Here is a 24,367-nt window from a genome sequence, read left to right on the forward strand (position 1 = left end):
ATTAAACTTCGCTTGCGGCGTGGTCGCGCGGCGTCGCACTTCGTGCTCGCGGCGCGGCCCGCGTGTTCTATTCTTTTTACTCCCCCCCGACTCGACCCGCGCGCCGTTCACACCTGCGGCCGCGTCTGCACGACGTACAGCGCGCCGTTCTGATCGATGCAACCCTCGATGTCCTGCGCGCTCCCGAGCGCCTTCTCGATCTCGAACGCCGCGTGCGCCACCGCCGCGAGCGCTTGCGAGCGAAACTCTTCGTCCGCGACGAGCGGATCCAACGAGTAATCCACCGGCCGCAACGTCGCCTCGTGCATCTGAATCGAGTCGTACAGACCCGCGCCCGCGAACCCCTCGAGGTCCTCGCCGTTGCTGTCCGACCGGAAGATGAGCGTCGGTCCGTCCGTGAACAGACCGTTCGCCTTGGACGGGAACCCGGTGACTTTCACGTTGGACAGGTCGTTCTTCTTGGCGACGAAGGAGAGCGCGCGGCCGGCAAAGTTCCCGACGAGCGCCTCGCCCATGCCGCACACCATCTCGCCGTAAATCTCGTTCGCGTCGCCCGTCTGCGGGTTCGTCGTGTGCAACACGAACGCGTACTTGCTCTGCACCACGGGCTGGCACAACACCGCCATGGACACGTCCTCGTGTTTGATTCCGGCTTTGCGACACGACAGCACCGCGCGTTCGTTGTACTTTGACCCCCACACGCCCGTGATCGCGGCCCAGGCGTGGACGCCCGCGCCGACGCCGCCGCGGCCTTCCGGGCCGAGCGACCCCTCCGGCCACGCGAGTCTCTCCGCGGCGAACGACGCTTGCATCTCGCTGAGAAGCTCCGAGGTGGGAACCATCTGCGCGATCGCGCGACGCATGCGTTCGAGTAAGTTGACGAATTTGTTCGCGTCGCCAAAGTCCAACGCGCCGAGCTCGAGGCGGCACTGCTCGAGCTCGGCCAGCACGTGCGCGTTCGCGGGCGACGCGAGGACCGCGTCGAAGGTGCAGAACGGCAGCGCCACGGACGCGGGGAGGTTGATCCAGTCCGGAAGCCTCCCTCGGAGCTCTTGCAGGTTACGCGACTTGGAGCCGACGATCTCGGACGTAAACTCCGGGGACGGCACCGCGTGTCTCCCCATGAACTCGCGCCTGCGGATCGCGATCCCACCCGCCGGGGCGTTCATCGCGCCGCCGAACCCGCCAGAGGCGCCACCCGCCGCCGCCCCGCCGCCCGGCGCGGCGCCGAGCGACGCGACGCCGCCGGGAAGGACGCTCACGCCGAGATCGTCCGCCGACGCGGACGGCGTGCACGTCACCGCCTGCCCCGCGAGCTGCTCCATCTCTTGCAGCTTCCCCGCGTCGAACACCGTCGCGAAGAGGCACCCCTCGTTCCTCGCGCGCACGGAGACGTGGGATAAGATGTCCGGCATGTCCGGGGTGATGACGCCGACGACGCCCATGGGAATGTCCTCCTCGCCGCCGACTCTGCGCGAGACGAGAATCGTCGGGACGGAGTACGTCTTGGTCTGAATCGCGACGAGGTCGTCCACGACTTCGACGACGCCGACAGCCTCGACCGGGGAGATGATGTTCCACGCCCCCATGTTCGCCATCTCTCGAAGCGCCGGGTCGAGCGCGCGCAACATCTGCGACAGCGGCGCGGCCGCGGTCCCGCGCACGATCTCTTCGCTGAAGATGCCGAGCACGTGCGCGTCCACGCCGAGCTTGCCGCCCATGTCCCCGGCGGTCGCCTGCAACGCGCTCGTGTACCGCGTCGAGCACGCGCCGAGGGCGTTCTGCACGCGGTCCGTGATCGCCTTGGCCTGAAGCGCCCAGTCGCTGCCGCCGCCCATCGCGGCGTTGACGATGTTATCCCACTCCCGGAGGCAGATGACGAGCTCGTCGTTTCCGCCGGTGGACAGCGCGAGGTTTTCCAACGCGAGGCCGGTGATCTTCAAGACGTCCACGGGCGCGCGCGTCGCCATCGACCCGAGCGCGCCCTCGATGACTTGCCGCACCGCGGACTCGAGCGCGAGGTCGAGGTAGATGATGTCCTTCAGGCGGCCGTTGTCGTTTCCGTTCGGTTTCGTCCACGGCCACAGCTCGCGTCTGGCCTCGAGCATCGCCTCCAACGAGTGCAGCGGCTCGTTCAGGTCCCTAAACCCGCGCGCGCTGTGCAGGAGCTCGCGCATCCGCGGCGTCGCCACCTCGTCGATGGGCGCGATGTTGATCTCCTTGCCCTTGCACGCGTCTTGGTGGTACCCGAGCACGGACTCGGACGCGCTGTCGAGGTCCGCGCCGGAGTGCACCGCCTTGAGCGTGCGTAAATACTCCTTCAGATCCCTGGTGAGGCCCTCGTACTGCTCCGGCTTGAACGACGGCAAACCGGTGATCTTCCTGTCGTACGACGCCATGCGCTCCGCGTCGATCCCGTTCGCGTGAAGGTGCTCCCAGTACACGTTGATGTCGCAGTCGCTCGCGATGAACAGCAGGAGCGCCTCGCAGATCGGGACGTCGTCCGGGGAGGTGTTGTTGTGAAGCTTCTGATGCCACTCCTCCATCATCCCGCCCTTGCAGTTGTTCGCCTGCTGGATCGCGAGGATCTCGTCTCTGATGCGCTGCCCGACGTCGCCGTCGCCGCCGCGGCCGATCGTCGCCATGATCAGACGCGTCACGTCTCGCAGCGCGGGCTCGTCGCGGTGGATCCGCGCGAGCTGTTCCGTGCACTTGAGCTGCGCCGCGGAGATTTCTCTCGGCTTGATGTTGTAGTCGTTGTTCCACACGAGCTGCCTCACCGCCATGAATCGGAACCACACCGCCATGGCGACCATGCCAGCCTCGCCGTCGGACAGACAGCCGGGGAGCAGGTCCGCTCCGGCTTTGTACCGATGCATGAGCGACTTTTCGCACTCGGGCTCGACGTTGACGATGTTTTGCACGGATCCGCCGGCGACGGGACCCGCGCCCGCGGCGCCGAGCGCGCCCTGGGACATCTTCACGTCTTCCGCGTTCCACTTGTTGCGCTGAATGACCCCCGGGCGCTCGGGCATCGTCGGCGGGACGAACGGCTTGGACTTGCCCCCGTGCTTGGATTTCTGACCGCCGTGGTCGTGGTGCTTTTGCTTCGCCGCGCGTTCTGCGTCCTTTCGCTTCTTTCGCTCGGCTTCTTTCCGCGCCTTGTACAAAGCGCGCACGTCCGCGTTGGAACGCGCCTCGTCGGGGAAAACGTAAAAGTCCTGGCCGTTATCTTTGATCCAGGTTTTCGAATCCGCCGTGCGAATGCAAAACACGAGGCCGTCGTTCCCCACGGGCGCCTCGATCGTGACCGCGTTCCATCCCGGCGCGGCGGGTTCCTTCTCGAACTCCGTCTCCCAGCTCTTGCCCTGCGTCCCCCACGACTTCGCCGGCGTCGTGGAGAACCCGTCGGGGGGCGACTGCCACTCCCCCGCGGGCTCGGTCACGGACGCCCAGTGAAGCACCAAGTCCACGTCCGCGCGCGCCATCGCGATGAGCTGCAGCGAGCCCGCGGACGTCTTCCTCGCCTCGATCACGAGGAGCTTGATCGTGCCGGCGCCCATGTTGATCTCTTTCCTCCACAGCGTCGCCGCGCCGTTCGCGCGTCGCTCGCACAAGTTCGCGATGTCTTGCGGCGACGCCTCGCCGATGATCGCGGCGGGCGCCGCCGCCGCCGCCGCCGCGGTCGGAGGCGTCTGATACGCCGCCGGCGCGGGCGGGGACTCGAACGCAGGCGTCGCGGGCGTCGCGGGCGTCGCGGTCGTCGCGGGCGGCGGCGCAGGCGCCGCCGCCGCCGCCGTCGCGTTCGTCCTCTCGACCAAGCCCGCGGGTATCCCCCACGCCGCCTCAATCGCGGCGACGGTCTCGCCGCTCGCGAGGCGCTTCGAGACGTGCTCGACAGCCTCGCCGTAGATCTTCGCCTTGGACGTCTCGTCCACGCGCGGCTTCCCGAGCTGCTCCCATCGAATGTACGCGGCGACGCCGTAGAGGATGTCGAGGCCGGTGATCAGCGCCTTCGCCGACGTCGGCGTCGGCGGCGGCGGCGTCGGCGTCGCGAGCGGCGTCGGCGTCGGCGTCGTCGCGTGCACCGGGCTCGGCGTCGACGCCGGGATCGGCGACGGCGGCGCGTAATCCGCGGTCGGCGGCGGCGTCACCTTGAGGTTGAACCCGTCCGCGGTCATCGCGGAGTTGGACGCGTTCGCGAGCCCCGCGGCTTTGATCTGGTCCCCGAGCGAGATGCGAAAGTTCTTCCCTCCGTCGTTCACCCACTCGTTCGCGGCGGTGACGAGGCAGAACTCCACGGCCGCCACGCCCGGGTCCAACACGAGCTGCAAGGGCCCGAACGCGGGGAACGGCGACCGGAGCGCTTTCTTCTTGTACAGCGTCGTCCCCGGAGGGTTCAGCTCGGGCGGGAGGAGTTGCCAGTCCAGACCCGTGGCGGGTCGCATCACGCCCCAGTGCAGGAGGAGGCCGTTCGGGCGGTTGGGCTCGCACTCGAGCGCGATCGTGTGCACGCCCTGCGGGTTCGTCTTCACCGTCGCCATGAGCTGCCTCCCGTCCGGGAGCGGGATCGCGATGAGGTCGCTCGCGTTCTGCACGCCCTGCGACGACGCCGCGCTGAGTGCGGTGGAGGAGGAGGTCTCGGGGCGACGGCGGCGAAGAAACGTCGACGCGCGCGAGGGCTTCAGAGCCGACGCGCGCGTCGGTCTGCCGCCCGGCGCGCGATCCGTCGATGTCCTCGCGGACCTGCGATGCGCGGGGGGGGGCGAGGGACGGACGGGACGTCATGACGGGCTCGACGACGCGCGGAAACCGCGCGAGGTTAAATCTCAACGTTTCTTTCGGGCCATCATCGTGAAGATATTAAAACGAGGGCGCGCGGAAAGAAGAAAACGATCGCGCGCGCACCAGACGGACGCGCCGGGCGCGGCGATCAGGGCGCCGAAACCCATGGGCATTGTCGTCGGATCGTCGTGCTCAGATCAAGAAAAAGACGTGCGGAGCGCGCGCGATGCGCCGTGCGATGTGCGACGCTTGGGGCGGATGAGAGGCACTTTTTGGTTTGGTTTCGTCATTCTTAACGGCCATTTAAACCCGGCGTTCTTGGGTTAATCCGACTGGCAGCCACGATGTGCACTTTTTACGGAACTTCCGCGTCGTGATTGGCCGTCGCCGCGGTGGCCGCCAGCGGATCCGACGAGGCTCGGGGCGGTCTCGCCGGGGTCAAACGTTCACATCTGATCGCGCTTTCCCAGACAGGACCTCGGCTGGGCACACCGAACCTCACCGAGTCGCGCCGAGTCGACGCGCTGCGATGGAGGAGAAACACGCCGCGGAGGGGAACACGACGTGGTTCTCCGAGCTCGCGAACGATGACTTGGAGAAGAAGCTGAGGCACCGGGACGAGGACGAGCGCACGACGCTGCACGTCGCCGCCGCCGCGGGTGCGCGCCGCGCGACGCCGACGAGACCGAACGAGTTGAAAAAATTATTCTCTCGCGCCCTCTCCCGAGCCGTCCCGTCGTCCCCGCGCGTCCCCGACGCTCACGCCCGCCTCCTCCCTCGCGTCGCAGGGCACACCGAGCTCGTGGAGTTCTTCCTGACGAACGCCGTCGGGCGCGGGCTCGTGAACAAGACCGACGAGGCGCGCGTCCCACCGCCAGATCTCATCGCCGGATCGAGTCTGGTTCTCTTCGTCCGCGCGCGGTGCCCACCTTTCGCCGACTCATCCGTCCGTCGCCGCCGCCGCCGCCCTCCCCCCCGCAGGAAGACTGGACGCCGCTGCACTCCGCGGCGTCGTGCGGCCACGTCGGCGTCGTCGCCGCGCTCCTCGCCGCGGGCGCGAACCCGAACGCCGCGAACAGCGGCGGGCAGCGCCCCGCGCACTACGCGGCGAGCAAAGGCGCGTTCTATGTCATCACACTGGTTCCCATACGACCGCGTTCGTGTTGTGAACGCCGTTTCTTAAGGACTCTCGCCGTAGTCTCTCTGCGCCCACCCCTCGGTTTCAATATCGACATACCGCGACGCCTTTCAACTCCGCTTCTGACGCCTTCGAATTCCACCCCGACGTCGCTTCGAACGATGGGCCCTCGACCCGAAGGCCACCTCGAGACGCTCGCGAAGCTCGTCGCCGCCGGCGCCGACGTCGCCGCCGCCGACAAGACCGGCAGCACGCCGCTGCACCGCGCGGCGAGCCAGGGCCGCGTCAAGATCGTCGCCGCGCTGCTGGACGGGTCCTTGCCCGGGGGCGCGACGTGCGACGTCGAGGCGAGGAACGGCGTGCGGCAGACGCCGCTTCTCGTCGCGTGCGAGGTGCGTTCTCCTTACACTGGTCCCCATACGACCGCGTCGGCGTGGTGAACGCCGTTCCTTAAAGACTTTTCCCGGCGCGTCTCTCCGCCCAGCCCTCGCTTTCAATCCCCGCCCTCGACGCCTTTCAACTTCAACCGACGCCTTTGAACTCCACCCCGACATTCGCTCGTAGGCGGGGCAGCACGACGCGGCGGCGGAGCTCGCGCGACACGGCGCGGATCCGCGCGCGGAGGACGGGGATGGGGGGTCCGTGGCGACGCTCGCGCCGAAGCTCGTCGCGGTGTTGCGGGCGATTCGCGAGGGGGGCGGGTAAACGCGCCGCGCCGCGCGCGGGTGGCGGCGATTCTTTCGTTCGCGTCTCGCTCGCGAACTCCTAAGTTAAGCTAGACGAGGGTCTTCTCGAGCCCTTCCAACAACTTTTTCTCGCGCGAGAGCAACCCGCGGCCGATGAGGACGACCTTGTTCAGTTCCCTCTCCCCCGGCTCGCTCGGCGGCCCCGGGGTGATCTCGTACACTTCCCTGACCGCCTGCAGTATTTTCTTCGCCTCCGTCGCGCCGTCGTCGTCGTGCGCGAACAGGACGCCCTTCGCTCGGAGCACCGCCAGCTTCGTCCCTTCGCCGCCGCCGCCACCTTCGCCTTCGCCGCCGCCGCCGTCGTCGCCGCCCTCCCCACCCTCCCACAGCAACCCCTCCAGCCACGTCTCGAACTTCCGGACGTCGATCCGCCCCTCGACCGCGAGACACACCGTCCGTATGCCGGCGTCGTGCACCGCGCTCGCGGCGACGTTCCCCGGCATGTACCTCTCCACGCCCTTGGCCCAGAACCCGCGCCCCGTCGCCTCCTTCGTCGCGTGCTCGCCCAAAGTCGGCCTCGCGCCGCGTCTCCCCGCGACGGTCACCGCGCCTTGGTTCAAAACGTGCTCCAGCGCGACGACGCTTCGCGTCGACCGGACGATCTTCGCCTCCGCGTTCATCGTGGACAGCGTTCGCTCGATCTCGTCCGCGTCGCTCTCGGAGACGAGGTCGAGCTTGTTCAGGACGATCACGTCCGCGTGCGCGATCTGCAGCGCCGCCTCTTTCCCCTCTCTGAGCTGCTTCGCGATGTTCGACGCGTCCACGAGGGTGACGACCGCGTCGAGGACCGCGCCGTCTTCTTCGAGGAGCTCGTCGTCGACCCAGAGCTCCTGCGCGACCGGTCCGGGGTCCGCGAGCCCGGTCGTCTCGAGGAGGATGAAGTCGAACTTTTTCCCGCTCCGCGCGCGGCGCTCCATGAGCGAGTCTATCGTCTGTATCAGGCTCCCTTTCACGGTGCAGCACACGCAGCCGTTGTTCATCTCCACCCACTCCTCGACCGCTGCGTCGTCGTCGCCGCCTTTCTTGTCCTGCACGAGCATCTTCTCCACGCCGAGCTCGGCGCCGAACTCGTTCAGGATGACCGCTATGCGATACCCGTGGTCCGCGTTTAAGACGTAGTTCACGAGCGTCGTCTTCCCGGCGCCGAGGAAGCCGGTCACGACGGTGATGCCCGTCGGAGGCATGTCGCGCGCGCGCGTGCTGGGAAGGTCTTCGCGTGGGCGGGGTGACGACGACGCGCCGCGCGCGAGGAAGTGAGCGTGCTCGAAGGGCGTACACGTAGGTCGTGGTATAAATTCTTGCTGAAGATAAAAATTATATGTGCTAATTGCGTGGACGCGGACGTCGGCCCGGGCGCGGCCCGCGCCGACTGCTGCGCGACGTCGACGCGACCGCTTCCGCGCTCGCGTCGACGTCGTCAAAGACAGAAGAAACGAACGAACGAAACACATCAAATCAGTACGCGTTGTAATACCCCGCCTGCGCGCCCTGCGCGCTCGGGTACTGAGGGCCATTCCATACAAGCGAACGTCGGGGTGGAGTTCATAGGCGTCAGTTGGAGTTGAAAGGCGTCGAGGGTGGGGATTGAAAGCGAGGGATGGGCGGAGAGAAACGCCGGGCAAAGTCCTTAAGGAACGGCGTTCACCACGCCGACGGGGTCGTATGGGGACCAGTGTATAGAACGCGCCTGATACGCGGCGCCGCCGCCCGCCGCCGCCGCCGCGGTCGCCTGCGGATACTGGTACCCGTAGTACGCCGCCGCCTGCGCTTGCGCCGCCGCCGCCGCCGCCGCCGCCGCGGGGTCCACCTTCGCGGTCTTGCCGCCCGCGCCACCGCCGCCCTGCGTCTCGCGCGCGCGCTTCCGACTCCGCGCCGCCTCCGCCTCGACCGTTCGCGGGAAACGCTCGCGGTGCTTCGCCTCCGCGGCGGCGACGTCGTCGACGTCCCCGACGAGGTCCGCGTACTCGCACGCCATGAGCGAGAACCGCTCTCGCTCGTCCACGGGCACGCCGCCGGCGTCGTCGTCGCCGTCGTCGCCGTTCGTCGCGGTCGTCTCTTTCTTCTCGTCGCCGGAATCGCGTTTGCCGCCGCCGCCGCCGCCGCCGCCGCCGCAGCACCGATCGACGAGCGCCGTCACGCGCCGCAGCCTCTCCTTCGCGCTCAAATCCCCGCGCGTCCTCTCGTGATGGATCCCACCCTCCCACACGAGCGCGTTCCCGCTCGCGCTGACGTACGCGCCCTCGTACACGTCTCGCGCGCCCGCGGGGTCGCCCAGCGCCTCCGCGACGAACGCGGCGTACTGGTTCACTAAACACCCGTACGTCGGCGTCTCCGCGCCCTCCTTACTGCGCTCGACCGCCATCGCGCGCTCGTACACCGCCTTGGCGTCCTCCGCGCGCCCCACCCGCCTCTCGAAGTTGGCGTGCGCGACCGCGGCGCGGATGCTCCCCGGCGCGACCTCTTCGGTGATCCGCGCGTGCGCCTCCCTCGCGGCGGCGACGTCGCCGGCGCGCTCTTCAAACGCCGCGAGCGCCAAGTGCGCGTCGAGCTCGCGCTTCACGAACACCCTGGTCGCGCGCTGCAGCACCGCTCGCGCGGGCTCCACGCCCTGGTCGCGCTCCGTCCGCGACGCGTACCGCAGCCACAGCGCGGGGTACGACGCGCACGGGATGAGGCACCGTTCGTACAGTCGCACGACGCTCGCGGCGTCGCCGACGGATTCCTCGTGCGAGAGGTACCGCTCCCAGTTCGCAACCTGCGCGTCGTCGAGCGGCTTGACGTGGAAGTACGGCCGCTTGATGAGGAGCTCGAACGGCTCGCGGATCGCGCGGTGCGCGCTCGCGGTCTCGTACAGCGCGCGGCGCGCCTCGCGGAACTTGATCGTCTTCGCGTCCTTCCCCGGGTCCGCCGTCGCCGCCGCCTCCGCCGCCGCCGCGGCCGCCTCCTCCGCGCCGTTCCCGGTCGCGGCGTCGCCGCCGCCCGCGCCGGTCGCGGCCGCCGCCGGCGGCGCGCTCGCGCGCACCTCCGCGGCGATGCTCGCGAGCTCGTCCTCGCTCGCGAGCGCGTCCGCTTTCCTCCCCTCGACGTACTCGCAAAACTTTGTCCAATACCGATCGAGCTCGCGGCTCGGAACCTGAAGGACGCGCGTGTACACCTCCGCGACGTGCCGCGGGGACCCGCACCCGCTGTTCTGCTCGAAGTCTACGTACGCATCCCACAGCGGGTGCGACAGCCAGTCCGTCCCGACGTACGCGAGGCCGCGTTCGAACAGCCCTCGGACGTGATCCGCGTCCGCGCGAGCGCCCACCGCGTGCGCGCAGTAGTGCGTCCACAGGTCGACGCTGTACGGCACCGCGGCGACGCCGCGCTCGTACACCTCTCCGGTCTTCGCCCCGCCCGCGAGTCGCGTCTCCGCGTCCGCGTACTTCTTCCAGTACCCGTAACAGAGCGGGAACTCCGCGAGAAACGCGTCGTAGACGGCGCGAATCTTTTCGACGGAGGATGTCTTCTCCCCCGACGCGATGAGCGCCGTCCACGCGGCGAAGTCGCCGACGTCCGCGCGGACGGCGTCCCAGCACGCTTCCGTCGGGCACGCCTCCGACGGCGGCGGCGGCGGGACCACTCCCGCCGCGGTGGACGCGTCGGGGGGTGGCTCGGGGACGACGCCGTTCGTCGCGGCCGCGGTCGCCGCCGCCGCCGCCGCCGCTGCGAGGAGGGAGGATGGATGGATGGGAAAAAGCGCGCGACGATCGCGTCAGCGCGGGGACGCCGCGGCGCGGGGACGGCGTTCGGGGAGGCGACGCGAGGGAGAGATCGGGGGCGCGGCGACGCGCGCGGGGCGATCGGGCGCGTCGAGCGCGCGCGATCGCGAGGACGACGCGCGCGGGGACGGCGCGCGGCGTCGGGATCCCCGACGACGTGGCGGCCGAGCGCAGCCGGCGTCGCATTATGATTAGTCCAACGCGCGCGGTCGAGGGCTACCAGGCCGCGCGCGTCGCGCGAGGGGTGGGCGCGCGGGCGGGATCTCACCTGCGTCTTTCTCCATGGTCGCCTCGGAGACGCTCCGGGGGCGTGCTCGCGCGCGTTCGCTAGTGCGGTCGCGCGCGACGACGGGCTGAGGGCACGTAGTCGAGGTTTTTGAAAAAAGCGCGGGCGATTTTTGCGCCCCGAGATCCGCGTTGGCTCCGAAAAAACCGGGGTGCCAACTTTGGTGCCCCACTCTCGAGGGCGCGCTAGGGAGGAGGAGTCAATCTCGCGACGTCATGCTCGCTCCATCGTTAGAAGCGGCCGCACGCCCGCCCCGCTCGACGCCCGCCGACGCCGCGGGGACCGAGACAGCGACCCAGCACATCTACGTCCTTAAACTGGAGGATGATTGTTTTTACGTCGGGAAAACCACCGACGTGCGAGGACGCTTGGAGAAGCACCGCCGAGGGTGCAACACCTGGGCGTGGACGGCGAAGCATAAGCCCATCCCCGGCGACGACGCGATCTATTTCGTAGAAACGATGACAGAGCCGACGGCCGAGGACGCGATCACGGAGCGGATGATGTGCGAGTACGGCATCGATAAGGTCCGAGGTGGGACGTTCAGCAAACCAAACCTCCCCGAGCATCAAGCGAAGACGTTGAAGGATAAGTGGTGCACGTGGACGGATTCGTGTTTCGTGTGCAGGGAGGCAGGGCATAAGAGCATCAATTGCAGGCGGAGGAAAGAGATGGTGCGGAGAGACCTAGAGGAAGCCCGAGAACGCGAAGAGCATGCGAGAGCAGAGGACGAGTTGCTTTTTTCCTTTGACAATTTGTCTGTTAGTCATACGAGTCACCCGAAGAATAGTGGGAAAAAATGGACGGAAGAAGAGAAGGAGCAGCTCGCGCGGGAGAAGAGAGAGGGGAAGACCAACGAGGAGATCGCAGGGATTCACGAACGATCGGTGAATGCTATATATATGCAGTGGAATAAGCAGAAGCCTAGGGACTCGTTATGAAATACATTTAGACTGGTGAGCGCCAAAAATAAAATGAGCGCGGCGCGGACGAGTCATCACACCTCCCCCGGCCTCTTCACGTCCCACTCCTCGTGCGGCTCCCCCCCCGGCCAGAACATCGGCTCCACCCCACCCCCCCCCGACGGATCCACGACCACCACCGGCCGCATCTCGCAATTGTTCGGCCACCGGTGCGTCTCCCCCTTGACCGCGGCGGGCGCCGTCCCGAGCTGAGGGCCATTCCATACAAAAACAGTTCACCGGTCAGTTGAAAGGGGGAGCGATCAAGTGTTGAAACCGGGCGATGGGTGAAATAGTGTACGTTTGTATAGAACGCACCTGATCCGTCGCGCCGAAAGACCTCAACATCGTGCTCATGAACGCGCTGTGCGTCACGACCGCGACGTGCTGCTCCGGCCGTCGCATCACCCACTCCAGAAATGTGTGCGCGCGGCGCGCCATGTCGTCGTTGGTCTCGCACATCGTGCCCCACAGCACGTCCTTCTCCTTCGTCACGTCGGAGAAGTCGACGCCGGGAAACGCCGCGCGATAGCTCGCGACGTCGCGTCGTCGATCGCACGGGTTCTTCCCGATATGCTCCCTGCACAGCTCGCACGCGATGAACGGCAGCGGCGCGCGGATCGTGTTCGTGTTCATCGCGACCGCGGCGTGACCGGGGCGGACGTCCTCCTCCGCGTCCGACGCGATCATCAGCGGCGGCGGCGCGCCGTCGGCGGCGGCTTTCGCGGCGGCGTCGGCGTCGAGATCGTCCCCGCCCAGCGCGCCGACCGCGGTCTCGAGCGCGCGCGTCAGCGGGCTCACGACGACGCACTCGATCCGGTCGAGCAAGCTCTCGCGCCCGTCCGGGGTCTTCGCGCTCTCGAGGTGCGCCTTGAGCGCCGCGCACTGCTCCCATCCTTTCGGCGTGAGCGACGCGTCGAAGAACTTCTCGGAGGCGTACTGCGCGTGATCCTTCTCGCCGTGCAGGTTGTGGTACCCCTCGCCGTGCCGTATGAGGTAGAGCGTCTTCGTGTGCCGCAGCGGGGTGATGTAGAACCTGTGCGAGGATCGGTCCTCGTCGCTCGGGGCCGCGGGCGCGGCGGCGGCGGGCGCCATGTCGAGTGATGACGAGATCTGCCTGGGAACGACGATCGACGCGACCGACGGTCGTTTCTGTTCGAGAAGGCTGAGCGCTTTCGACGTGCTTCCAACCGCGTCACCAGTCGTCCTCCGCGCGCCGCCGCGTTCGTCTCTCGAGACCGGTCCCTCGTCATGCAGGCCGCCGTGCGACTCGGCAACGGGCTCATCATGCACCAGCGCGACGTCCCGATCCCGTCGCCGACCGAGCCCGGGCAGGTCCGCGTCAAGGTGCACGCCGCGGGGACGAACCCCGTCGATTACAAACTCCCGAAACTCGTCGCCGGTCCGATCGCGGGCATCGACGTCGCGGGCGTCGTCGACGCCGTCGCACCCGGCGCGCCGCCCGGCGCGGCGTTCGACGTGGGCGACGAGGTCTTCGGGTTCGCCACCGGCGGCAGCGTCGCGGAGTACGCGCTCGCGGACGCGAGCAAGCTCGCGTCCAAGCCGGAGACGATGACGTTCGTCGACGCCGCGGCGATGCCGACGGCGTACGTCACGTCCTACCAGGCCTTGTTCGAGCACGGCGAGATGCGGCCCGGCGCGCGCGTGCTGATCATCGGCGCGAGCGGCGGCTGCGGCCTCGCCGCGTGCCAGCTCGCGGCCGCGGGCGGCGCCGCGGAGATCGTCGCCGTGTGCTCGTCGCGCAACGCACAGCTGTGCGCCGACGCCGGCGCGACGGAGGCGTTCGACTACGCCGACGACGAGCGCATGCAAGAGCTTCTCACGCGGCGGTTCGACCTCGTGTACGACGCCGCGAGCGGGAGCGGCGCGGGGGAGGACTACCGCGGGTTCGGGATGGACGTGCTCGCGGAGCCGCGCGGTCGCCGCGTCGCGATCAACGGCGGGTTCGGCGAGTGGTTCGCGACGCTGACGGGGTGGGGGCGTGGGGAACGCGATCGGCTGATGTTGACGCGGCAGGACGGCGAGGAGCTGACGAAGATCGTGGAGCTCCTGGGGGGGGAACCGTCGCCGGTGATCGACAGGGTGTTCGAGCTGGACTTGAGCGGCGTGAACCTCGGGTTCGCGCGGCAGAAGAGCCGACGCGCGCGCGGAAAGATAGTCATCAAAGTAGTCTAGCGGGCGCGGCGGGACGTTTGCGTTTTCGGATATCGGATTCGCTCGCGCGCGCTTCGATTCGAGTTCGTTCGTCCTTCGCCGTCGCCGTCGCGTCGCGTCGCGTCTTCTTCTAGTCTACCGTCGTCGCTTCGTCCCTAGGCCACTCCTGAAGTCCTCGTCCATGAGGTCGACGCCGTCGTCCTCGCTCGTGCCGCCTCCTCCTCCCGCGCCTCCGTGACCGCCGCCGCCGCCGCCGCCGCCGTGACCGCCGCCGCCCCCGCCCCCGCCGCCGCCGTGACCACCGCCGCCGCCGCCGCGATCGGCGTCCGTCTTGACCGTCTTCTTCACCGCCTCCACCCTCTCCGCGTGCGCCGCCTTATGCCTCTCCCGCTCCTCGATGTCCCGCCGCGCCCACGCGATCTTCTCGTCCAGACCCGACAGCGCGCCCGCGACGTTCTCGCGCCAATCCGCGACGGCGTCCACGAGCGCGTCGAACCGCTCGGGCGGGACGTCCCGCCCCGCGGCGCCCAGGACCTCGAAGCGCTCCGCGCGCTGGTCCAGCTTGCCTCGCGCGAGCCCGGTGACGACGCACTCGTCGATGAGCAAGTCCTCCAGCGCTCGCACGGAGGAGATCTCCAGCGCGGCGGCGAGATCGGCGTACGCGAGCGTCTTATGCTCGGTCGCCATCGACACGACCGTCAGCGTTCGGAGCTTCGCGAGCTGCGCGTCCGTCAGCGGAGGGAGGCGCGCGTCCGCGCGGTACTCCGGGAGCGTGCCCCACGCGAAGCATCTGAGGAGGCGGAGGTGCGGCTCGTGCGCGGTGCCTTCGAGCTGCGGCGTGGAGGGGGGGCGAGGGAGGGGCGGGGGCGGTCGGATCGATCAGATCGCGCGTCGGCGGGGAGGGAGGAGGGATCGGACGTTGTTTCCTCGACGCTCGCGTCGGCGCGCGACGCGCCTGCTTCACCCCGGGGAGATCGAGGAGCTCGCTGAAGTAGTAGAGACCCGGCGCGCCCGTCGCGCGCGTGATCAGGTCCACCGCGTCCTGGCCGCTCGCGCCCGCGCCTTCGCTGACGAACCGCGCCACGAGCGCGTCGGACGCGCCCATGGCTGCGCCACAAACACTAGTGGCGAACGCGACGCCGGCGTCAACTCACAGCAAGCTGATCGCTCGAAGCGAGAAGGACGTTCGAAATCCCTCGGGGCGCGCGGCGCGCTGACGCCGCGTCATAACGACGCGCGCGCGCGCACGAGTCGCCGAGCGGGGGTAAGCGCCCGCACGCGCGCAGTCGCCGCGCGGCGCGCATCGAGAGCGTCTCGCGACCGACGCCGCGCGCGGATCGCGGGGTCGATCGATCGCGAAGAGGGGCGGGCGCTCGGCCGATCGGATTCTTTTTTTCCGCCCGCGCCGCGCTCCCCTTTGAAAAGGCAACCGAGCGACCGCGCCGAGACGCGAGTTGAACGATGGGCGGCCCCGGCGGCGGCCCGTCCGGGTTCGGCGCGGGCGGGTTCCACCAGCAGCCCAAACGCCGCCGATGCCCGACGGAGAACGCGATGACCAAGGTGAACCCGTCCGAGCCGAAGCGCGCGCTGTTCCACTGCAACTACTGCCAGAAGGACATCAGCAACGTCGTTCGAATCAAATGCGCGGAGTGCGCGGAGATGGACCTGTGCGCGGAGTGCTTCTCCGTCGGCGTGGAGCCGCACCCGCACAAGGCGTGCCATCCGTACCACGTCATCGATAACATCTCCTTCCCGCTGTTTACGATGGACTGGGGCGCGGACGAGGAGGTGCTCCTTCTCGAAGCGATCGAGATCTACGGGCTCGGGAACTGGACCGAGGTGGCGGAGCACGTGGGGGGCGCGAAGAGCAAGATGCAGTGCCACGACCACTACTTCGAGACGTACGTGAACTCGCCCACGACGCCGCTGCCGGACATGAAGCGCCTCCTGGGGAAAGACTACGTCAAGGAGGAGCCGAAGGACGCGGAAGAGGGTAAGAAGCGGGGGAAAACGGACCCGGAGGACGCGGAACGAGAGCGGACGCTCGCGTCGTTCTCGCGGCCGGGGGACGAGCGGCACTGGGGGAACGCGCAGGATCTCACGGGGTATAACGTGAAGCGGGACGAGTTCGATCCGGAGTACGACGTCGAGGCGGAGCTCCCGCTCGCGGAGATGGAGTTCCGCGACACGGACACCGAGCTCGACAGGAAACTCAAACTGCGCATGATCGAGATCTACAACCGCCGCCTCGAGGAGAGACGGAAGCGGAAGCAGTTCATCATCGACCGCGGGTTGTTGAACGTAAAGCGGCAGCAGGCGCTGGAGAGGAAGCGCACGCCGCAGGAGAGAGACATCCACGCCGCGGTCAGGGTGTTCGCGCGGTTCTTGGAGCCGAACGAGTACGAGATCATGCTCGAAGGGCTCGCCGCCGAGAGCCGGATTCGGAATCGCATCGCGGAGCTGAAGGAGTATCGCCGCGCGGGGTGCCGGACGATACGCGAGGGAGAGCAATACGACTCGGACAAGCGCGCGAGGATCGCGGAGCACGCGCGGATCCGAGCGGCGGAGACGCCCGCGAAGGGCGCGGCGGCGGCGGCGGCGGCGAGGGCGAACAAGTACCTCAGCCGCGACGGGTTCGTCGCCGCGCCTCCGGGGGCGCCCGGGGGGGAACCGCCGAAGCCCGGCGCCGGCGCCGGCGCGTCATCGGGCGGCGGCGGCGGCGGCAGGAGGAAAGCGCCGCTGCCGCTGGATCTCGCGAAGCTCCCGGGCGTGGAGCTCCTCTCGAAACGCGAGCAGGATCTGTGCACGCACAACCGACTGCTCCCGGTGCAGTATCTCGCGATGAAAGAGGCGATGATGCGCGCGAGCGCGGACGGGGAGCCGCTGAGGCGCGCGGACGTGCGGTACAAGTTCGCGGTCGAGCCCGTGAAGGCGACGCGGACGTACGAGCTCCTGTTGAGCAACGGATGGATCACGGATCCGAACGGGGGGAAGGACGCGGAAAAAGAACAAGACGACGAGTGACGGACGCGCGCGTACCCCGACTTAGCAACGCGCGCGCGTAGCGGCGACGCGACGAACGAATCGCGCGGCGCGAACGATGAACGTTCTCTCGATGAGTGTTATTCATAACAAACGCTTTCGGTCTCGCGTTCGTCGAACGCGAGAAGGAAAGTCGCGTTTAAATAGAAGAGCCCGACCGCCCGGGCGTCCGCGCTCGCGTAGTACGTCTGCGCTCGCGGCCGCCTCACGCGAACCTCGGCTTGTTGTCCGCGTTGTTACCGCCGCCGCCCATGCTCTCCTTGATCCCGCGGTACACCAGCCCGAGCGACCTCCCGATGAGCGTCACGAGCAGCCACGACGTGAACTGCTGCGCGCGGCTCAGGAACGCCCTCGAGACGGGGACGATCACGTCCGCCAACTCGAGAAACACGCTCACGATGAGCCTCAACCCTTTCACCCGGTCGAGCTCGCTGTGCCGGCAGATGCTAATCCGCCGACGGACGATGTTCCCGTTCGCGTCCACGCCGACGAGATCGTGCCAGTCCTCGTACATCGCGACGACGTCCGTGTAGTTGCGATCGACCCACGCTTGGAGCTTCACTTCGTTCCGGAACTTTTCGAGCGCGCGCGTCGCCTTCAACCGCGGCGTCAACGCGAGGGCGTACCTCACGACGCGCGACGCGGAGGCCGCCGCGAGCGCCGCGGTCTTCCTCGCCAACTCCGCGCTGCGCTTCTTCTCGCGGCGGTCCACCCCGCGCGCGAGCTCGCTGCGCTGCACCGCGGGCGCGGACGCGGACTCGCGGACGCGCGACAGATACGCGGACGTCACCGCCTCGGAGATTCGAAGCGTCACGTCTTCGAGCACGGAGACCGTGATCGCCGCCATGGAACGCGACGCGGCGTCGTCCGCGCGCGCCTTGGCGACGGACGCGAGCTCGATCGCAGCCTCGGCCATCTCGCCGTCGCGCACTTTCGGTGTCGTCGCACGGCGAGCGGTCGAAGGAGTCTCCGCGGGTTCCGCGGCAGGATCCGGTTCCTCCTTCGAGAGCGCGGCGACGTGCGACAGCAGGTTGACGTACAGCGCCGTCTTGCTCCCGGGGGACTCCACCTCGCGGAACTGGATCAGCTCCGCGGCGAGGTCGCCCGCGCGCGTGACCATCGCGCCGTCCTCGGTCTCGGCGTCGGCGACGTCGACCTCGCCGGCGATCCCGCCCTCCTCCGCGGTGGCCGCCGTCATCTTTTCGAGCCACTCTCGGGTCGACGTCTCCGCCACCGCGGCGAGGAGCTCCTGCGCCGCCTCCGCCTCGAACCCTCTCTCCGGCGCGTACGACGCGCACGCGGACTTGAGCGCGCCGAGGACGACGTCCGTGAGCGCGCGGCGCGCGTCGTCCGTGATGGCCTGCAGCTCGAAGCGCGGCGCGTCGCCCGCGCCGTCGACGGCGCTGGAGTTGACGATCGTGCCGTTCCACCACCCGCCGGGCACCGGCGAGGCGTTCATCCCGACGAGCGCGCCCGCGTTCGCGGACGCGAAGACGCCGTCGAACGAGTGCGCGATCGGCGCGAGGTCCGCGCGCGCGATCTGGGACGCCTCGGACGAGGAGGAGGAGGACGACGACGACGCGTCGACTCGGCGATCGACGTTCGCGGCGACGACCGGGAGGCGCGCGACGCGATCGCTCGCGCCGTTCGCGCCGTCGGCGCCGCCCTCCATGAGGGACCTGCCGGCGACGACCGCGGCGCCGCCGACGACGATCGAGAGCGGATCGAACACGTCCACGCGGACGTCGCGCCTCGGGCGCGAGACGCTCACGCGAGAGAACCCGCCGTTGCGGGTGGCGGAAGATTTGTTGCTCGCCGGCGCGGCCGCGCGCGTCCTCGCGCGCGTCGCGTTCGCGCGAACGAGCGGCGCGTTCGCCGCGGTCATGAGCGGCGTCGCGGACGCGGCGAAGGCGGACATCGCGGTCCTGCGCTCGTGCTCGCGCGGCGAGTGAGCGCGCGCGTGTGTGTCGCGCGATCCACCGAAAACCTCGACCTTTGGGGCGCATTTTATCCACGCGCGGACGCGAGGTTGCCCACCTGGCAGATCGTTCGCCTGACTGAAATGCCCATACGATATTTGCGTATCGTAGTACGCGAACGCCCTCGGCATCGGAGCTCGGCGCGCTGCGAACCGAATTCATTTCATCGTTCGCGGAAAGAGCACTCGGCGAGGCGTCGTCGTCGTCCCGCGAGACTCTCCGTCGCGGTCGCGCGGACGACGCCGCGGGGGAAGGACGCGGCGGCGGCGCAGATCATACCGCGAGCGAACGTCGTCGGCGGGAGGAAGCCCTCGACCGAAGACCGCGCGAAGACGAAGACGACGACGACGCGGGAGGCGTCATGCACATCACGAACATCGGCGGAAGCCTCACGACCGCGGTGTGCCTCTCCCTGATCGCGTGGTCCATCCGCGTCCTTCGCGCGCAGCAAAAGGCGGACCAGAACAGGAGCAACCGCGGCGGCGCGCGCGCGGGCGGGCCGGGGGGCGCCTACCTCCCGTCGCTGAGGCATCGAAGAGCGTACGCGCGGCTGTCGCCGACCGCGTTTTGGCTCCTGACGGACAGCAAGTCCGTGAAGTGCTTCATCGTGGACGTCCGAAGCGCGGAGGAGGTGCGCGCCGCGGAGAGCTCCGGCTCCGGCGACGACGTCGTGAGCCGCCTCGAGCACTTCCGAGTCCCGGTGGACGACCTCGCGAGCGCGTTGAAACCCCGCGGCAAGTACGGCGGCGGAAATGGCGTCGACGGAGGATGGGCCGCGCGGTTCGGCGCGGCGCCGCCGAGCCCGCGCAGCACGATCGTCTTCGTCAGCACGCACGGGCACTCCGCGTCGCAGGCGGCGTCGCTCGCGGTGTCCTTAGGGTTCCAGAGGTGCTGCGTCATCGAGGGGGGGCTCGCGGCGGCGGCGCCGCTCGCGCCGCCGCCGCCGCGGTCGCCGTCGTGCGCTTCGCTGAGCGGCGACGACGTCGCGAACGGCTCCCTCGGCTCCCTCGTCGCCAACGGATCATCAATCGGGGGCGGGCAGAGCGTTTCGTCGCTGACGTCGCCCGGGGGGAAGTCGCACTCGTCGCAGCAGTCGAGCCTGACGAGCCCGACCGGGTCGTCGTCGTCGTCGCGCGTGTCTCCGTCTGAGCTCCTATCCAGGGACGCGCTCGGGCTGTTGCTCGAATACGGCGCCGCGCAGGGCGAGCCGCTGATGACCCTGATCGACGTCCGGCGCCACGACGAGCGGTCGCTGTACGGAGGCATCAGGTCCTCATCGCATCTCGCCGTGGAGCAGCTCCCGAAGGCGCTGCTCATGTCGAACGAGGAGTGGGCGAGGACGTTTCACTTTCGAAAGCCCGGCGAGGACGACGTCGTCGTGTTGTACTCGCGCCGCATGGAACGCGCGGTGTACGCGAAGCAGTTGCTCAACGACGCGGGGATGCACCGGTGTTTAGTCCTCGCGGACGGGGTCGTGGGGTGGTGCGAGGGCGGCGCGGGCGCCGCCGAGGGGATCGCGGCGTACAGGGGGTACCGAGAGGGGGAGACGCCGCCGGAGCCGGAGCGCGGGGACGCGGGCGACGGCGGCGGGGGGATCGACCGAGGCGAGGCGGAGGCGGAGCTCGTGAGGAAGCGCGTGCTGCTGCCGTGACGTGTTTGCGTTTTCGTGCGTGTTAAAAACAGAAACTATGGTTAGAGATCTCAACGTGAATGCAGACAGGGAGCGCGAGTAGGGTACACGGAGCGAGCGCGGCGGCGAGAGCCTCACGCCGCCGCGGGCGCGGGCTCCTTGGACACGAACCCGAGCGGGCACATCGTCCTGTTCGGGCTCGCCGGCTCCGCGATGTCCCCGATCTGCTCCGCCGTCCCCATGTCCTTCACGAACTTCATAAACTCCGCGAACACCCCGGGCAGCGTCCTGTACTCGCTGTACGGCACGCCCGCCTTGGCGGCTTCCTCTCTCACGATCTTCCGAATCGCGGGATAATGCACGAAGCACACCGCCGGGAACAGGTGGTGCTCCACCTGCAGGTTCAACCCGCCGGTGAAGAAGTTCCCAATCTTATCGCCCCAGTCCGCGGACGTCACGACCTGCTGTACGCCCCAGTCCCTCTCCCACGCCTCTCCGCCGGTGTCCTCCGGTATCTTCGCCTCGGCGACGTTGTGCGACACCGCGAACGTGCACGCGAGAACCATCCCCTGCACGGCCGTGAACGCGGCGACGCCGGCGGCGACCGCGGCGGCGGACGCGCCCATAAACGCCGGCGCGAGCAGCAGCGAGAAGTGCGCGATCTTGCCGAGCACGACGGTCGCGAGCTCGAGGTTCGTGGCGCCGTGCAGCTTGGCGCCCTCGCAGTCTCGCGTCAACAAGCCCTGAATGTCGCCAACCTGAAACGCGAGCTGCATGAGCGGGAACGCGAGGAACAAGTACAGGTGCTGGTACTTGTGGAACCACTTCTTCGGCTGCCTCGCGTCGAACCGCAGCAGCGGCATCGCGGTGTGCACGTCCTGGTCCAACGCGTTGTCGTTGCAGTGAATGTGATGGCTCACCTGGTGGTGATACCGCCACATGAGCGACGAGCCGCCGATGAGATCGTCCGTCATCCCGAGCGCGTTGTTCACCCACACCTTCGGCGACATCGCGCCGTGGTTCCCGCAGTGCTGGATCGTCAGCCCGATCCACGCCCCGGCGAGCCCGAGGAACGCGCCCGTCGCGATCGCCGGGAGGACGCCCGCGACGGCGCCGCACTTGGCGTACAGCGTCCACGCCACCGCCGCGGTGCCCACGATCGTCGCCGCCGCGGCGTCGCCGCCGGTTCGATGCGCGAACCGTCCGCCGGAGTATTTGTGATCGTCCCCGAACAGCTCGGTGCGGACGCGATCGCGGATCGCGTTGTACAGCGGCGAGTCGTTCGGCCGCGGCGACTTGGGGACGGAATCCACGGGGAAGCCGTCGAGCTTCGGCAGTCCGCGGAATCGCGCGTCGCTCACCTCGGGCCTCAGGTGATACGACTCGATCAGCGCGGTGCAGTCCCTCCCGATCGCGAGGTTCAGGAGCCACGACCCGCCTGGGTGCTTGTCGTAGAACGGCTGAAGGTCGTACGCCCGGTCGCGGTACACCGTCCACTTGACGTCAGCGTATTTCGGATCGTTCCACGGATCCGCCGCGCCGTGCATCGCGACGTCGGGACGCGGCGTCGAGATGGGTCGGACGTCTACGGGCGTCGCGACCGCGCGAGGGGTCGTGAAGGACGCGACGCGGCGGCGCGCGAGCGACGGCGACGCGCGGCGGCGAACGCACGGCGCGCCTCTGCGGGAGAAGGACGTGGGGTCGGATCGGTCGTTAGTAAATTGTGATTATATACTTTCCTTTCCGCTCGCGACCGCTCGAGCGCGGGGACGGCGCGCGGGGATCGACGAACGGCGACGCGCGGCGACGCGCGGCGCGCCATCGCGCGCGCCGCGGCCGCGCGGCGCGACGCGAACGCCGCGAGCCATCGCGCGCGCGCGCGCGCGCCGTCGCCGCCGCCGCCGTCGCGTCGACGGATAAACGAACGAGAAGACGACGAGAGGGGAGCGCCGCGATTCTGCGCGAATCTGCGGGGGCCAACGCGACGCACCGCGTCGTCGTCTTCGAGGTCGTCGCCGTCGCGCGCGCGTCGCGAGCGCGCGCGCGCGCGCGGGCATCACCCGCGAGGGTAACCGCGACGTGGCTGATGGCCGCCATGGTCTTCGGGCGTCGTCGGCGCGGTCGAGCAGTGCGTGACGTCGACGCACGACGAGGCGCTCAGCGTTCGACGTGTCGTCTTCGCCGCGGAACGGATCTCGATCCCAGGAGATTTTTACGACGCGCCTTTGGCCTGGGGTGAAATCGATCGCGAGGGACGGGTCGACGGTCGTTGCCTCGCGATCGAAGGCGCGATCTCGACCGGTTTGAAACCGCGGGCCAATCAGCGACGAGGAACCGAGACGCCGTCCGCCGCGACGTGATGGGGTAAGGTTGCCGCGCGCGTCGCCGTCCGCGCCACACACGACGCGCGCTCCGGCGGGGGGAGGCGCGGCCGAGCGTTTCTCGACACCGCGGCTCGGAATCGCGGCGAGGGCGCACGAGGGATCGAGCGATCGCGGCGAGAGACGCGCGCGCGCGGAGGGCGGAGACGGCGCGGCGCGCGGGGTTTACGCACGTCGCCCGGCTGCTGCGAACGATGCGCGCGTCCGCGTGCGTCGCGTCGTCGGCGCGGACGCCGCGCGCGCCCGCGCGCGACGGCGGATCGTCCGCGTCCACCGCGCGCGTTTCGACGCGCGCGAGCGATCTCCGTTCCGCGCGCTCCGCGTTCGCGCGGAGCGACGTCGCGATCGACGCGCCGCCGCGCGCGTCGCGCGCGCGCCGGCGATCGCGCGCAAGGTCGTCGTCGACGTCCGCGTCGATGGGAATGATTCGCCTCCTGAAGTTCGACCCGAAGCGCGTCTCCGTGTCCTTCGGCGAGGCGACGCGGCGGTCGATCGCGGAGCCGCAGCGCGAGCGCCGCTACACGCTCACGCACAACGACCTCACGCGCCAGCTGACGCTGTCCGTCGCGCGCGACTTCGACGGCGCGCAGACGGCGCTGTGGTACACGCGGCTGCTTCGCGACGAGGTTCTCGCGGAGTGGCGCGACGACGGCTTACACGTCCACTGCAACGTCAGCGTGGAGGGGCACTGGTGGATCGATTGGGCGAAGTCGCTGCGATCGGTCGTGTTTCGACAGAAGCTGCCGCTCGTGCTGGATACGCTGCGGTACGCGGAGAGAGAGCTGTTGGCGCGGCGGCCGAGGCTGAACGACGCGCCCGTGTTCGTGCACTTCCACGGCGACTTCGGGACGCCGCCGAGCTCGCAGACCGACTCCTCCGGGACGGATTTCGATCGCGCGTTCAGAGACGCGGGGGTGAAGGAGTGCTGGGGCGCGTTCAGAGACGCCGGGAGCACCGGGTCGCCGTCGAGCAGGGAGCTCGAGGTGTTCGAGAACGAGGTGGCGGAGAATAGAAAGACGGGCATCGCGTTCGCGCGCGCCGTCGACATGTGGTCGGTCACCGTCGCGGCCGCTACGGTCTGCGAGCCAGGGTGCGTCCCGGAGGAGTCGGTCTCGGTCTGCGAGCTCGGCGGCGAGGACGCGGTGTTTAGCATCCCAGCCTCGGCGTCGTCCTCGGGCGCGTCGAACGGCGCTGGTGGCGCGGGGGTGAGCGCGGGGGTGAGCGCGGGCGTCGGCGCGGGCGCGGGGGGCGCGCGGACGCCGTCGGTGGCGCCGGCGCGGGCGGTGGGCCGCGCGCCGGGGAGGTGACGTCGCGTCCGTCCGGCGCGCCGTCTTGTAATGCCCATCGTAACATCGTAGTCGTCGTCGTCGTCGTCGTCTGATGTGTCTCGCGTGCGTATAAGAATGGTTGGTGCTAAGCGTCGCGTCGCGTCGCGGTTGAAGAAAAACCGTTCGCCTGGGGATCCTCAGAGTCGACCGCAGG

General features: G+C 68.9%; 13 protein-coding genes across 13 annotated transcripts; 6 read left to right on the top strand and 7 right to left on the bottom strand.

Annotated features, from left to right (window-relative positions):
* Nucleotides 1–107: 107 nt before the first annotated feature.
* GWD2 (carbohydrate-binding module family 45 protein) lies at nucleotides 108–5,011 on the bottom strand (the record flags this gene model as incomplete). The annotated part of the gene is made up of 2 exons (XM_003061191.1): nucleotides 4,909–5,011; nucleotides 108–4,746 (listed from the first exon to the last, which is right to left on the bottom strand). The coding sequence occupies exons 1-2, from the start codon at nucleotides 4,956–4,958 to the stop codon at nucleotides 108–110; spliced, it is 4,689 nt and encodes a 1,562-aa protein (XP_003061237.1). The 5' UTR covers nucleotides 4,959–5,011.
* Nucleotides 5,012–5,286: 275 nt separating this feature from the next.
* On the top strand, nucleotides 5,287–6,756 carry MICPUCDRAFT_60768 (uncharacterized protein). Its single transcript, XM_003060926.1, has 4 exons — nucleotides 5,287–5,444; nucleotides 5,574–5,686; nucleotides 5,767–6,315; nucleotides 6,488–6,756. The coding sequence occupies exons 1-4, from the start codon at nucleotides 5,315–5,317 to the stop codon at nucleotides 6,626–6,628; spliced, it is 933 nt and encodes a 310-aa protein (XP_003060972.1). The 5' UTR covers nucleotides 5,287–5,314; the 3' UTR covers nucleotides 6,629–6,756.
* Nucleotides 6,750–7,856, bottom strand: MICPUCDRAFT_4421 (uncharacterized protein; the record flags this gene model as incomplete). Its single annotated transcript, XM_003061192.1, has 3 exons — nucleotides 6,750–6,928; nucleotides 6,989–7,154; nucleotides 7,215–7,856. Coding segments are annotated over 3 exons (987 nt in total), but the record flags the coding sequence as incomplete, so codon positions are not given.
* A 1,055-nt stretch (nucleotides 7,857–8,911) lies between these two features.
* MICPUCDRAFT_19557 (uncharacterized protein) lies at nucleotides 8,912–10,171 on the bottom strand (the record flags this gene model as incomplete). Its single annotated transcript, XM_003061193.1, has 1 exon — nucleotides 8,912–10,171. A coding segment is annotated over one exon (1,260 nt), but the record flags the coding sequence as incomplete, so codon positions are not given.
* Nucleotides 10,172–10,931: 760 nt separating this feature from the next.
* MICPUCDRAFT_60771 (uncharacterized protein) lies at nucleotides 10,932–11,691 on the top strand (the record flags this gene model as incomplete). The annotated part of the gene is made up of 1 exon (XM_003060927.1): nucleotides 10,932–11,691. One exon carries the CDS (start codon nucleotides 10,932–10,934, stop codon nucleotides 11,655–11,657), a length of 726 nt encoding a protein of 241 aa, XP_003060973.1. The 3' UTR covers nucleotides 11,658–11,691.
* Nucleotides 11,692–11,713: 22 nt separating this feature from the next.
* On the bottom strand, nucleotides 11,714–12,773 carry MICPUCDRAFT_60772 (uncharacterized protein; the record flags this gene model as incomplete). Its single annotated transcript, XM_003061194.1, has 2 exons — nucleotides 11,714–11,887; nucleotides 11,997–12,773. 2 exons carry the CDS (start codon nucleotides 12,771–12,773, stop codon nucleotides 11,714–11,716), a joined length of 951 nt encoding a protein of 316 aa, XP_003061240.1.
* A 156-nt stretch (nucleotides 12,774–12,929) lies between these two features.
* Nucleotides 12,930–13,874, top strand: MICPUCDRAFT_60773 (uncharacterized protein; the record flags this gene model as incomplete). The annotated part of the gene is made up of 1 exon (XM_003060928.1): nucleotides 12,930–13,874. The coding sequence occupies one exon, from the start codon at nucleotides 12,930–12,932 to the stop codon at nucleotides 13,872–13,874; it is 945 nt and encodes a 314-aa protein (XP_003060974.1).
* A 55-nt stretch (nucleotides 13,875–13,929) lies between these two features.
* MICPUCDRAFT_28341 (uncharacterized protein) lies at nucleotides 13,930–14,959 on the bottom strand. Its single transcript, XM_003061195.1, has 2 exons — nucleotides 14,809–14,959; nucleotides 13,930–14,684 (listed from the first exon to the last, which is right to left on the bottom strand). Exons 1-2 carry the CDS (start codon nucleotides 14,956–14,958, stop codon nucleotides 13,989–13,991), a joined length of 846 nt encoding a protein of 281 aa, XP_003061241.1. The 5' UTR covers nucleotide 14,959; the 3' UTR covers nucleotides 13,930–13,988.
* Nucleotides 14,960–15,314: 355 nt separating this feature from the next.
* MICPUCDRAFT_63447 (histone acetyltransferase complex component) lies at nucleotides 15,315–16,877 on the top strand (the record flags this gene model as incomplete). The annotated part of the gene is made up of 1 exon (XM_003060929.1): nucleotides 15,315–16,877. The coding sequence occupies one exon, from the start codon at nucleotides 15,315–15,317 to the stop codon at nucleotides 16,875–16,877; it is 1,563 nt and encodes a 520-aa protein (XP_003060975.1).
* Nucleotides 16,878–17,100: 223 nt separating this feature from the next.
* On the bottom strand, nucleotides 17,101–17,811 carry MICPUCDRAFT_70257 (uncharacterized protein; the record flags this gene model as incomplete). Its single annotated transcript, XM_003061196.1, has 1 exon — nucleotides 17,101–17,811. One exon carries the CDS (start codon nucleotides 17,809–17,811, stop codon nucleotides 17,101–17,103), a length of 711 nt encoding a protein of 236 aa, XP_003061242.1.
* Nucleotides 17,812–19,235: 1,424 nt separating this feature from the next.
* MICPUCDRAFT_60777 (uncharacterized protein) lies at nucleotides 19,236–20,525 on the top strand (the record flags this gene model as incomplete). The annotated part of the gene is made up of 1 exon (XM_003060930.1): nucleotides 19,236–20,525. The coding sequence occupies one exon, from the start codon at nucleotides 19,236–19,238 to the stop codon at nucleotides 20,523–20,525; it is 1,290 nt and encodes a 429-aa protein (XP_003060976.1).
* A 113-nt stretch (nucleotides 20,526–20,638) lies between these two features.
* On the bottom strand, nucleotides 20,639–22,051 carry MICPUCDRAFT_60778 (uncharacterized protein; the record flags this gene model as incomplete). Its single annotated transcript, XM_003061197.1, has 1 exon — nucleotides 20,639–22,051. The coding sequence occupies one exon, from the start codon at nucleotides 22,049–22,051 to the stop codon at nucleotides 20,639–20,641; it is 1,413 nt and encodes a 470-aa protein (XP_003061243.1).
* Nucleotides 22,052–22,945: 894 nt separating this feature from the next.
* Nucleotides 22,946–24,192, top strand: MICPUCDRAFT_48109 (uncharacterized protein; the record flags this gene model as incomplete). The annotated part of the gene is made up of 1 exon (XM_003060931.1): nucleotides 22,946–24,192. The coding sequence occupies exon 1, from the start codon at nucleotides 23,080–23,082 to the stop codon at nucleotides 24,190–24,192; it is 1,113 nt and encodes a 370-aa protein (XP_003060977.1). The 5' UTR covers nucleotides 22,946–23,079.
* Between the last annotated feature and the right edge of the window lie 175 nt (nucleotides 24,193–24,367).

The sequence above is a fragment of the Micromonas pusilla genome, assembly GCF_000151265.4.
Source record: "Micromonas pusilla CCMP1545 genomic scaffold MICPUCscaffold_9, whole genome shotgun sequence".
Classification (NCBI taxonomy): Eukaryota; Viridiplantae; Chlorophyta; class Mamiellophyceae; order Mamiellales; family Mamiellaceae; genus Micromonas; species Micromonas pusilla.

What these genes read in the sequence shown, in the direction of transcription:
- MICPUCDRAFT_60768 (XM_003060926.1), top strand. Translation starts at nt 5,315, where the DNA reads ATGGAGGAGAAACACGCCGCGGAGGGGAACACGACGTGGTTCTCCGAG. An exon ending in GCACGTCGCCGCCGCCGCGG is followed by an intron (nt 5,445 to 5,573) that starts GTGCGCGCCGCG and finishes CTCGCGTCGCAG; the next exon opens with GGCACACCGAGCTCGTGGAG. An exon ending in TCATCGCCGGATCGAGTCTG is followed by an intron (nt 5,687 to 5,766) that starts GTTCTCTTCGTC and finishes TCCCCCCCGCAG; the next exon opens with GAAGACTGGACGCCGCTGCA.
- MICPUCDRAFT_28341 (XM_003061195.1), bottom strand. Translation starts at nt 14,958, where the DNA reads ATGGGCGCGTCCGACGCGCTCGTGGCGCGGTTCGTCAGCGAAGGCGCG. An exon ending in ATCTCCCCGGGGTGAAGCAG is followed by an intron (nt 14,685 to 14,808) that starts GCGCGTCGCGCG and finishes TCCACGCCGCAG; the next exon opens with CTCGAAGGCACCGCGCACGA.